Source organism: Halichoeres trimaculatus, unplaced genomic scaffold (assembly GCF_033239565.1).
Source record: "Halichoeres trimaculatus isolate MK-OKI-2021-1 unplaced genomic scaffold, fHalTri1.1 fHalTri1_scaffold_9, whole genome shotgun sequence".
Taxonomy (NCBI): Eukaryota; Metazoa; Chordata; class Actinopteri; order Labriformes; family Labridae; genus Halichoeres; species Halichoeres trimaculatus.
In genome coordinates, this window is record NW_027437188.1 from 25,640,625 (window position 1) to 25,652,806 (window position 12,182).

The window sequence follows — 12,182 nt, forward strand, 5'->3', positions numbered from 1 at the left end:
ACTGCATTAGTGCTGCACCCACTACCCTCCCTGTTTTTCTCCCTTCATTTCTCCTGACTCTGACAGGTTTGTTGACGCCTCTGCCCGAGACCTTGTCCCTCCATTAAATTCCTATTCACTGCCCGCCCTACAATCGGTGAGATGGCGTTGACGTTAAAAGCATTACGAATGCATTTATTTTCACAAATGCACATTTTCAGCAACTGTCATAAGCATTTGTCAGCCAGGCTGGGGAAAATAAATAAAAAAATGCATTGCTGTTTTTTTGACACACAGTTCATGGCTGTCAACACAACCTTAACAAGGAGACTGAGTAATAATCAAAACAATAACCTGCAATCGGTTTCTCACACAGAACCCACAAGTCCATTTTTAACAACAGCTTTGCTTAAAACAACATACCTCAGCTCCTGTCCTCGTACAACCTCTCTGCTTTCAGAAAGGTTTCCAAAAACATAAGTGTCTGTTTCAGAGGTCAAATCTAACCACCTGCATGAATCAGAAATGATTTAACAACATGTTTTACTTCTCTACACAGACTCGCCCCTCATGGGTTGGTTGTTTAGGAAAATGGAGCAGCGCTGTCTCTTTGAAGTGTTAACGTATGACAGGTGTTCTGAAAGATCAAAGCGTTTTCTTTTAATTACAACTTACTGATGTCTGTGATTTCTTAATAGTATGACTCTTCACCCCTGGATGAAAGCATCAACAAAAAGGTCAAGCAGCCTTTGTGTATCAAGAGCCTCGAAAAAGTCATGAAGTGTAATAAAAAGTCTGTGAGGTCAGACTCCTTGAATGTGTGCGAGTGCTCAGACAACACAGCTGGTTCTGATCCGGACACTCCTGAATATTTCAGACTCTAGCCAGTACTACACAGGATCACCTCAAACTGTATGTAACTTGTGTTTTCATTTTGATTTAGTTCAGTTCTGGTCTGTACCGTAGATTTACTTAATTTGAGACCATTCATCACTGTTTTGTATAACTTATAGTTGTAAGCTCAAAACTAAAAAGGAATTTTGTCTCATTTCTTGTAAAAATGTTTAATGAAACTTATTTTACCGCCCATTAACTTAACATGTCCAGAAAAAATTTCACATCTTAAGACATTGGAGACGAACAATTAGACCTTGGTTGTTTATAATGATTATAAAAATATTTCAGTGTACTAAAAGAAAAAAAATACATGACAGTTTCTTGAAATAAGAATGTCTCAATTTAAGAAACATAAAAAAAGGATTGTTTGAAGCAATTCCTGCTTTATCTTACACTGCAATGTCCCGAAATGAGATATTTCCTGTATTGTCAGGTTAATCTTGCATAAACTATTTTAAGAAACCTTTTACATGATATAGGACAAAAACTTGCTTAAAAAGTTTTGATTTTTGCAGTGATACATGGAAAACCTCCCTCTCTGTCTCTCTGCCTGCCTGCGTGCCTGTCTGTCTAGTCATTTTGTGTTTGTATTCATCAAGGAAATATTCTGGGGTGAAAAACTCACAATATTAAGTAAATAGAGCAGGAGTAACGCTGAGATGTTTTTCTCATGTAAAGATGCTCATGCAGAAATGTTTAAAGGGATATTAATGTCCCACTGCTTTGAATGAACACTTGTATCTTGTGTCCTTTTCCAGCAGAAATCTAGCCTCACTTTCCTCTACTACATATTGTTTAAGGTTGCAGACACTGTTGCTGTGGTGTTGCAATATTATGCTTTGCACATTTATGTCTAAAGACTCAAATTTCAGGTGAGCACAGAGAAACGCTCGCTCAGATGAATTTGCAAGCAGCCTTGCACCGTCAAAGTCTGTACATACATCATTCTGCACAGTGAAGGTCAAATATTTGAGTGGAGCCACAATGAGAAAAACATATTTTGGAACAGGAGAGGACTTGGAATTTCAAACTGCGGTTTATGAATCAAGGATTTTCAATGATTCAAAACACTCCTGATGTGAATCTTTAAGTCTAACCTATCCTAGTCTTCCCCAATCCAATCATAATCAAAGACGTGTTACTTGTTTATATTGAAAGTCAAAATTTCACACTGAAATTGCAAAAAATACTCTTTTTCCAGACACATGACTTGAGTGTCTAAACGAAAGATGATCCCTTACTCTTAGTTTTGGGTTTGGTAACTGGCAAGCAATGCTCCTGGCACACAGGCAGCAACAAATTGAAACTTGGGAGCAAAATACAAAATGCTCTACTGAACAGCAGGGAGCAAGCGCTCTGAGGAGAGGAAGCCAAACTTACCAACAATGGACATACCTGCCGCAATTTTATTTCCCCCTTGTCCTCATCACCCCTGCTAGCCACCAAAAAATAGGAAATTAAGGTCTGAGGAGTGTGTTCCTCACTGACGTCCGGTAACACGATTTTTAAATGACAAAGTCCTTTTCATTTTTAAAACTTCAAACAGCTACCTCCTGCTGTGTCCCCCCTGGAGATTCAAGAGCAACACTGCTGGTACTGTAATTTTTTCTTTTTACAATTCTTATTCTTTTTTACGAATTGTAGGCAAGAGAATTCAACTGCAATGGACTCCTTTTTTTACATGCAGCCTGTGTATTTCATTAATATGCTATTATTTTTGGGTCTAAGACTCCTACTGATCATTGTAAGTGAATCGCTGTTTGTGCCATGACTGACAGTCATATTAAGGTTAAAAGGTGAAGCTTCATTGAGGAGCAGTTCAAACCAAGGGGAACTAACTGTCCGCTGCATTTAAAGTCAAGTCCTGAGGGAGATAGTCCCTCTATTGCCCTTTACGAGTTTGGCTGCAGAGCACATTGAAATTCCACCCACTTCAATATAAATCAACAGATCCGAAGCCCAGCTCTGGTGTAAAAATATGAAGTTGAATTCCTGCCATGAGACCTCATGCTTGCAGCCAAGAGGGTAGTCATACTCTTCTTTTGTTTTGATTTTGCTAAAGAATAGTTTGAGAGTTTTCAGCCTCTTTCCAGGCCAGTATAGTATACAAGAGAGCAGAGTCGACAGCTTAGTTTAGCTGGACACTGGGAACAAAGAAAACACAGCTAGCCAAGGGTTCTCAAAAGTAAGCACCGTCCTCATCTGTAATAAACATGAAACACATTGTCTTTTTATTAGCAAAGGCCAAGCAGTGGTAATTATACTTCATTACATTTAGACAGTAAGTGGGGATTTTACCTCTTTTTCCACTCTTTGTGCTAAACTTGGCCAAAAGCCTCCCGTCTGCAGTTTCATATCTACCTCACAGTCATAAAAGTGGCATTATTCTCTCTCTCTGTCGGTAAGAAAGCAAATAAGCTATTATTTAGTCACATCTCATTTCTGTCCAACAAAATTGCCTGCACTCAGCTCTGAAAGAAAAGGAGCTGATGTCAGGGGTCCAATTTGGGCAATAAATGAGCAATGAGCAGAGAGATCACAGAGAGTTAATATTGTATGAGAGCAATGCTGAGGTTTTTTTTATTTATTTTTGAAGACTGGTTGGGTAGTGTAGCACAAAATACAAAAATGTTACATCAATACAAAGAGGACATTAACATTTCTAAACAGAGTGGATCAGTGTTTCCAAAGGCAACTACACTAATCTGCAAGTTTAACAGGAAAAGAAGTAGATTCAGTTTTACATAAAACAATCATCTGTCACTATGACTGTCAATTAATAAATAGTTCTATCTCTCTTAAAGACACAACAAGAAGCTCATTTTAAACTGTGTGTACACTTGTACTTTATATGTAACAGAAAAATTAGTAAAGCCTATCTTTACCACAATGTTGCAGCATTAACAAGACTGAAAATGCATTTTTGGTGATTTAGGAACCAGGATTTGTTGAAAAAAAAGATGATAACTCGAGGTTAGACCGCTTCACTCTTTCCCTTAGTTATTTATTTTGTGATTTTGAATGATTAAGGAAAGAATGATTTAACTATATTTACAAGTCTGGAGTGTTATGCGAATTCACATATGGCTGCAGAGATACATCTCCACTCCAACACGCCAGTTAATGCCACTTTCATCACTCTCTTTTCTCTATATTACAAGCAGCTGCTCAAAACTCAGAGCTCAGTGGATTTGTCAAATGCAGCCACCGTCTGTAATTTAAGCCCTTTTCTCTTCTCAATAGTGGCTTATTTCTATAAATGTTTGAAATGTGATTCTGTTTTTGAAACAATTGTTGGAGTGAGTCTCTCGGTACGATTCCCATGCTGGATAAAGCCATTGGAGGCTCTTACTTAGTCCACATGTCTGCAAATGCAGATTGATTCCTGGTGTGAAAAAGTGCTTGAGGGTTTGAAACATCGGAAGGAATATTAATACTTACCGTATACAAAGAGGACGTAGTCGTCATAGGCTTGCCCCACAGCATTGGACGCCACGCAGCGATAGGTGCCGTTGTAGGATTTGTTGAGGTTCTCGATGTAGAGGTCAGAGCCGGTGACGACGGCGTGAGACGGCACATCATCATCCACTCTCAGCCAGTTGATCTGATGGGGGCTGGAGAGCATAAATACCACACACATCACTCAGGCGCTGTCTGTCCACGTTAGAAATCTGAAATAAAGGTCAAATCTGAGAATGTCTGAGCAGGGCCATCGGCAGGCCCTGTCTAATGATGTCTTTTACCCAGCATGCTAACAACTGGTAACATTTAAATGGTACATTGAGAAGGAAAGGTTAAGGGGGTGCGCGGGCTGTTGGAAAAATGATATACAGGGCAAAGTATGGAACCAAAACACACTTTAAATTTTTTTATAAATGTGTGAAGTGCATCCATCTGTGTGAGTACTCACTGTGGTTTTCCTTCTGCGATACATGTCAAATCTAGACTGTCACCCTCTCTGGTTAAACCTTCAGGATATGTCACAACAATTTTCACTTCGGGTTTATCTAAAAAGGAAATAGAGGAGTTTTTTAATAATTCAGTGTCATCAATTCAGATAAAAGAGCAGCTTTTTTTTCTTTCAAAGAACTGAAGCAAAATGCTGCTTTGACTCTAGAGATGCTGTAAGAAAAATATGTAAAAATGACAGAAGAATAGACCAAGAGCAAAATGAAGACAGAGAAGAAATTAGTATCATTAGAAAGTCAGAAAACATCCGAGTTGTCCACATTACCTTACATTACAGCACAATGATCTTATTTCCTTTTTATCAATTGTAACTTAAGATTACCAAAATGTCAAGCAGTTCCAGTAAAGATTTCTATTTCCCCCAAAGGTCAGACAAAGCAGTTGTCTCCCTGAATAAAAAATAATATTCTACACAGACTACAAAATGATACCTTAACCTTTCTGTGATGTTTAACTGTGTACAGCAGCCTGTAAAACCTCTTCAATCAATGCAGCAGTTCAAGAAAAACCTAAATATTATCTGACATCCAAGCTCTGGGTGTGTTTTTCCCTCATGTGATGACTGTATCCCAAAGGCCAAGGTAGCAGCAGGCTGGGGAATTGTAATAGCAGGACTGCATGATGTATAGATAAGAGACAGGCAGTAAAATCAGGCCGTATCTGCTGCATGATCTGATGGTCTGAGGACATAGTGACAGTCTGCCTGGGACACATTTCTCTACTGCATGTGGTTTAATACTCCAGACTCACAATTTCGCCACCCCAGGACACAGCTGGGTGACTGCTGCAGGATCAGTCCAACACTGGAAACTAGTTCATTAAATTGTTTTGAATCAGATACCTTGCTGAGTTAAATTTGATTTTTATTAGATGCCTGTTGTAAACACAGCTGAAAAGACTTTACTTGTTTCGTTTAACAATGAACAAATGTTTATTAATGATTTTTTAAGCTTTAACTTATCTTAAAAAAGCAAAATCTCAACAAGTGGCTTAATCTCCTCTGTTGTTCCCAAATGTTGAAATGAATTATCAACTCCATTCGATATATAGAGTCCCTTCCCCCCCTACTTTTCAGAGATGTCTAAAGACTTGTCTGTTTAGGGAACATTTAAGCACTTAATCTCACTCTTCTCTTCTTTGTCCCCGGAGGCTGAAGGTCTGAGACCTAGCTCTTAGTGAATTCAGCACTGACAATGCTGAATGTTGAATGTTGTTGATTGCTAAATGATATTGTGCATGATATTGTTGACATTGAATTATTATTTTTGGTTAATTGTGGCTAATTTTTTTTAGGGAAAAACAAAACGAAACAAAAAAAAAAACACAACAAAAAAGAAAAAGAAGAAAAAACAAAACAATAGCGACAGTTCTTGTACTAGATGGCAGAACCTGCTGACAATTAAACCTGAAGCACTTTGTCACACTTATTAAGGTTTTTCCCTCCAGTCTCAATTCTTGCTTGTGTTGTACATGGCTTTGGACAAAAGTGTCTGCAAAATAAAATAGCATACTTGTAGAATCGTAGTGGTATTGAACTTATTTGTAGAGGATATTAAGCATCTTTACACCAGACAGGTTGGAGATTAAGGTGTGAAATTAAAGAAAACCAGCTGTGGTGTTGTTGGTTTTAATCAAATTAGAATTTGCCTCTGAGAATTTTATCCAAGCTGCATAGCATATGACAAGCAGTAATATTAAATGCAATAGTTATTCCCCAAGTCATCAGTCCAACCCTTTTTTAAATATTGACTCAAGTAGGGGGGACCACTCAGAACCACAGATCGGATCCTGGTACCAAAGAGCAAACCATAAGGCAGATCTATTCGGCTCTGTTCTTTGTTCTTCTGTGTTTAAATTTTTGCTATGCAGAGCTAAGATATCATGAAGGAAGAAAACTACAGTGGTTCAGCAGTTTGAAGGTATTTCATGCTCGTTTCACAGACAATGGTATCAGGTCTGATCAGTGTTGGGCCCCATTTACACGACAATGTTTCATCTGAAAACGCTAAAACGCAGCGAAAACACAGTGAAAAAAATCTTCACGCTAAAACCTTTGTCGTTTTAAGGGCCCCTTAGTATTGGGTGATACCAAAGCCAAGGTGTCGTACTGGTATCTGGACTTAAAAAGCTGGATCACTGCATCCCTAACCTCACCGTTTCAATTTGGGCTTAAAGGCCACCAGTAAACACCAACCGTGCACCACCCAGTGTCAGACTAACCTGACAAACTGTTGAGAAGATGTGCTGAAATGAGGATGAGAATCTAAGTGCAATCAGAAGTACTTGCTATTCCAGGTGACCACTCTGTTTTTTGGGGGATGTTTATGGCCATTTTGCTTTAGTCGGGCAGCCTAAGACCACCATATATTTAGTGAGGGAGGTGGTGGATATGTTTAGGGATATTTATATAGCTATATAACTTGCTCCCAGCTTTTTAGACTTGACGATGTAGATTTCTGTAGTGTGCAGTTTTTGGGTGATTTTCAGCTCACTATGAAGAAAAAAACACAATAATTTCTGTTTAAAATAACCTCTTCTAGTAGCTGTGAAGTTTTTCTGTAATTTTGGCCATGATGTCTGCATTTCTTCCAAATTTTGACACATTTTTATTAGCATTTTAGAACTACTTACAAAATATGACTGATTGGAGCTTTTTATTTATAACTTTATATAAATTATAAATTAATTTCAAGTATTTATCACACCATTTTTTATTTTTTATTTTACCTTCCATCCTTAGTTGTTTAATTTGTTTTTTGCTTATAGATTTTACTTTTTTTTTTTTTTTTTTTAAATTATTTTTTAGGACATCTGCTTTTGATTTTACCCATGTCTGTCATTTTCTGTCTGTTCTTTTGTGAAGCACTTTTGGCTGCATGCTTGACTGGATGAAAAGTGCTACATAAATAAAGTTGAGTTTGAGTTAAACTGAAGAAATTCTACTGCTTTGACATCCCAAGGGTAAAAATCTATAGCTTGAGGTCACTCACATAGTACTTCTAGGTTTCTTTGAGCAAGGAGGTCCTTCGCAGCTGGGTGGTCAATGATGCAGTCCACCGGCACTCCATCATCCTCTTTGGTGACAAAGAATCTCACCCGGCTGGTGACGGTATACATCCTGTCATACGTCTCCTCCACTGTTGAATCACCTGGAAAAACATCACAAAGCATGATGGGATAAATATCTAAAAAGACAAAACCTGCAGCAGCACCTTCCTGCAGTGACCACAACAAGCAAATATCACATCTATTAAAAGCACATTACCTGTCAAAGTGGAGCGCTTTCAGGTGGCATTTACATTTAATTTATGATTCGGTGATGTGGTGCCAGAATGAGACTTTAGAGGATTGAGACGGGGCCCGGGGCCTTCGATTACGACGAAGGGGAGTGCGACGGAGCGGCTGGGTCATAGAAGCCTGATAATGAATACTTCTGCAGCTCCAGGGCTGAGCATTGTTGGGGCTAACCCTGCAGTAATCTGCTGCCCACTAGGCCCCAGGCTGTCAGAGGGGCATTCATTTAGAGAGCATTACAATGCCACAGGGGCATCGCATTAGCTGCAGTGCTGAGTGTGATGGTTTACTCGCACTTAATGAAGTGAGGAAATAATTACAGCCCCACTCTGACCTGCAGCACACTTCCATTTCAGCCCCGTCACAGGGGACCCCGGCCGGACTCAGGCAGGGCAAAACACTGTTGTTTCACAGTTGATGATCGCAATACACAGACGTATGTGGCCTCTTGATGGGTATTAACCCTGTGTAACACACACCCACCCACCCAAGACCTGCCAACATATAATTTTAAAGTAGTGAGATCGGTAAGTGGTCACATAAAATCTGACCACTCTGCCGATAGAGGTGAAAGAACAGGCTGCTTGAAAAGCACACTGACCGTTAGCTGGTTATATCAGGACTATAAAGATAATTACACCGGGAAATAAATGGCTCTCATTTAGATTGTCCTGCTATTAACAAAATAAATCAGATGGTAAACAACAATGGCACAATTTCATTTGTTTAAGTTTAAATACATTAAAACTTTACATTTATTTTGCTTTAAGCATAGGTTTTATAATACTGCCTTAAACTGATTAGAGGATATGTAATGCATGGTTGCTATAAAATATGTATAATGGTGCACCTTTATTCCTCATGTAATCTTACAATTAAAGCCAACATTCTGGTGATTTAACTTCAGTCTAAAAAGCTCTGCAGGCATTAATGTGGCACACACAAACGAGTTAATCCTAACCATCTTTAGTTAAAGTGGCGCGCTGTGATCAGTAGTGCCGCTCGCTGAACAATGCCACCCTGTTCCCCACCAAAAAGCAGCTAAAATTTCACAATAAAAGCTCCATTGTCACAGAGCAATCACACAGACTGAAGTGCTGCACCGGGTCACGTTTGCAAGGTCAATAAGGGCGTTTCCAAGCACACCTGTTCGGAGAGTGGGGTGAAGAGGAGGATTAATTGGAGGGGTGTGATGATGACTCATTATCCTCTCAGACAGTCACAATAATTCTCTCATACCAATCACAGAGCTGCATTACTGTAATGGCTTGGGGAAAGTGGCACAGAGCAAATGTGGAAGGGTTGGACTAAATAGAGAAATCATTGGTGCAGTATTTACCTGGATGGCTGCCAACATCTGAATGTATACTGTGTGTATAACATGAGTGATGAATACATGATCTTACATGAAATAAAAAAATACATTTTTTTATCAAAGAAAATAAAATATTGGAATTATAAATGAATTGTGCATACATTTTTTTTAAACATCTGTCGAACAAAATTTCATCACAATTTTTTTTAGAATTTCAGCTTGAAGTGATTTATTGTTCTAACTTACAAAGTTCTACCTCAGAGGCATCACCAATGGTAAACATCTTCTAGAAAGGAGTGACTTACATCTTGTACATTTTCTTTCCTAGTATACAAAGAGCAAGACTGCAATGAAATTTATGATCTGAGAGTAAAATTACAAAGAAGAAAAAAATATGAGAGTTAATTTTTTAGCTTATGTTCCTGTGCTGTTTCCTGACTGCACCACATCCGACGCCAACTTAAATTTGCCGCCATCATAGCTGATTCTCAAAAAGTAGAGCAGCTTCTCTCCAACGTTAAAAATAGCACCATCCTACATTGTCTGTCGGAAAGTCCCATGCTGACGTGTCACTCATTTGCCCTTTGCATCATGAGAAATACCGTGGGGACCACAGAGACACATTTCAAGGTCAGGAAAGCAGCACTGCTTGCTCTCATCTCAGTGCTGTCAAGAAAATAATAACAATAATCAAACATGAATTTTTGAGCTTGTTTTTTGAGCAGGAATCTTCTTCCAAAATTAATTCTATATTAAAAAAAAGAAGAGTTAGCAAACTTCTGAAAAGTTCTGAGTCACGTTTTGAAGATCAGACTCATACACACAACGTTATTATCCTTGTACAGGGCAAACCAACGCTTGTCAATTATCAGTGTCATCCAAACCCAGATGAGGAAAACAACTGTGGATCAGGTCGCGGAAGGACTCGAATTTGAATGCAGAGGATATTTGAGTGTTGCAGCAGAGACGTCAAATCAAACGCTCTTGTGAGCATCAACCACTGATCAATCCCCGCGCAATCAAGCGTAGCCTCTTCTCAGGGTGACATTTTCTTTCAGTCAGTTTCTAACCCGAGTCCTCTGCCTGCCAACACGCTGAAAAGCAGCCACTCATCAGGCTGTTTGAAATGCCGCCTTGACGGATGTGAAGGACGGGTATTTCCGTAAGTAAAGCAGCCTACAATTAATATGATATGGAAGCTAAATTGCCCCATGCCATACGTCAGTATGGGGATAGCAGTTGTGCCAATAGATATTTAAATTTAGATTTACGCCTCTGAAATTTTAGTTTTATATCAAAGCACTCTTTTTAGAAGGTTTATGGACTGTAATTAATAATTTCATCAATGGCAAATATTTTATCCACTTGTACTCTTTAAAAATGTTTGGATTTATTGCTGAGAAAAATCTTTCATTGATGGGGAGCTGAATGTTTCTTCTATCTCATTCCTGAACCATAAAAATCCAACTCTTTCTAAATAGTGTCTTGTTAAAAAGTAGTTCCCTTTTGAAAATGTGACCCAGAGGATCAGTTTGGATTAAAAGCAGCTCTTATAATGTCATAAAATATTCTAAAACAGTCTTCTTCACTTGATTTTTATAGCAGCAATTTCACTGTATCATACTGTATGGCAAGAAGCTCCGTTTTAGTGAAGAAGAGCAAGTTATATGTGTGAGCTCTGAAGCTGCAGTTAATTTGTAAACAAGACTCCCAAAAGACAAGATTAAAACCCTCTGATTAAACTTTTATAATATCCCAGCGTATAAAAATTTAATAAAGCTTTTATTTCATCTTCTAAGAGTCCAATTTATTTTTTTTAACTTAATATTCCATAATCTTCAATCTTCCAAAGTTGATTATTCAAACAAATCCATGACATATGAAACTGTTCCCCGCCCAAAAATCTTAATAATGCTGACTGACTAAAACACACATGCTCTAACTTTAAGTAATTCCGTTTAAATCTCCTACTTTGTCCTACACTAATTTTAAATCACATAATCTAATTTCATCCATCTGATTGAAAGTATCTTCTCTGCACTTGAGCAGTAGTGGCAGCTCCACACTGGGCCCCCGCTACATTTAAATAATAACTGTCATTTATGCTAACAAGCATTTTGCCGCCTTGTGTGTGTGTGTGCGTATGTGTGTGTGTGTTGTGTCTCACTCAGGCCGGAGCCCATCAGTCCCCTCTCAACCTGCCAGCATGATAAATGACTGCAAAACCAATTCGGCCAATTTGAAAGTCTGTTTAAATGAGCCGACGGGTTCCTTTCTTTGCCATTACGGCTCCCTCGCCTGCACACCGGCCGCAAAACAAACACGATCACAGAGATTCCATAAAACTCGCAATGTGAACCTTTTCATCTCAAAACTTGCAGCGGCTAATGAATTGTTTAGCACGTCTGTAATGAGTAGTGATTTGTGTTTCCTGGGGTACAGGAGGACGTGACTTTCTGGCTCTCTTTATGTCTCCGCTGCCACTATGGATTAGCCTCGCTCAGCATGTCAGTGGCATTTCGCTGATCTAACCATCCTGTTGTCTCTGCCTCCCCTGCACAACACTCAACAACTCATAAACAGAAAATTGACTCCGACTCCTGTAGGGAACACTGGAGGCACAGATGGCATTTAGCTTCAGATTCTCTCTTGTCTAAATATTTCATCTCTCAACAAGCCAAATGAATCCTCTCCATTCTAATACATATATAATTTGACAACAATCCTG

At 38.8% G+C, this 12,182-nt stretch overlaps 1 protein-coding gene across 4 annotated transcripts in view; it reads right to left on the reverse strand.

Moving 5' to 3' along the window:
- cadm1b (cell adhesion molecule 1b) overlaps nucleotides 1-12,182 on the reverse strand; it is a 212,451-nt gene that overhangs the window by 25,270 nt on the left and 174,999 nt on the right. For all 4 annotated transcript variants that reach the window (XM_074679003.1, XM_074679002.1, XM_074679004.1 and 1 more), the window contains 3 exons: nucleotides 7,836-7,994; nucleotides 4,787-4,883; nucleotides 4,318-4,490 (listed from right to left, as the gene is read on the reverse strand). In XM_074679003.1, coding sequence (XP_074535104.1) covers nucleotides 4,318-4,490; nucleotides 4,787-4,883; nucleotides 7,836-7,994 — 429 coding nt within the window. The remainder of the gene's footprint in view (nucleotides 1-4,317; nucleotides 4,491-4,786; nucleotides 4,884-7,835; nucleotides 7,995-12,182) is intronic.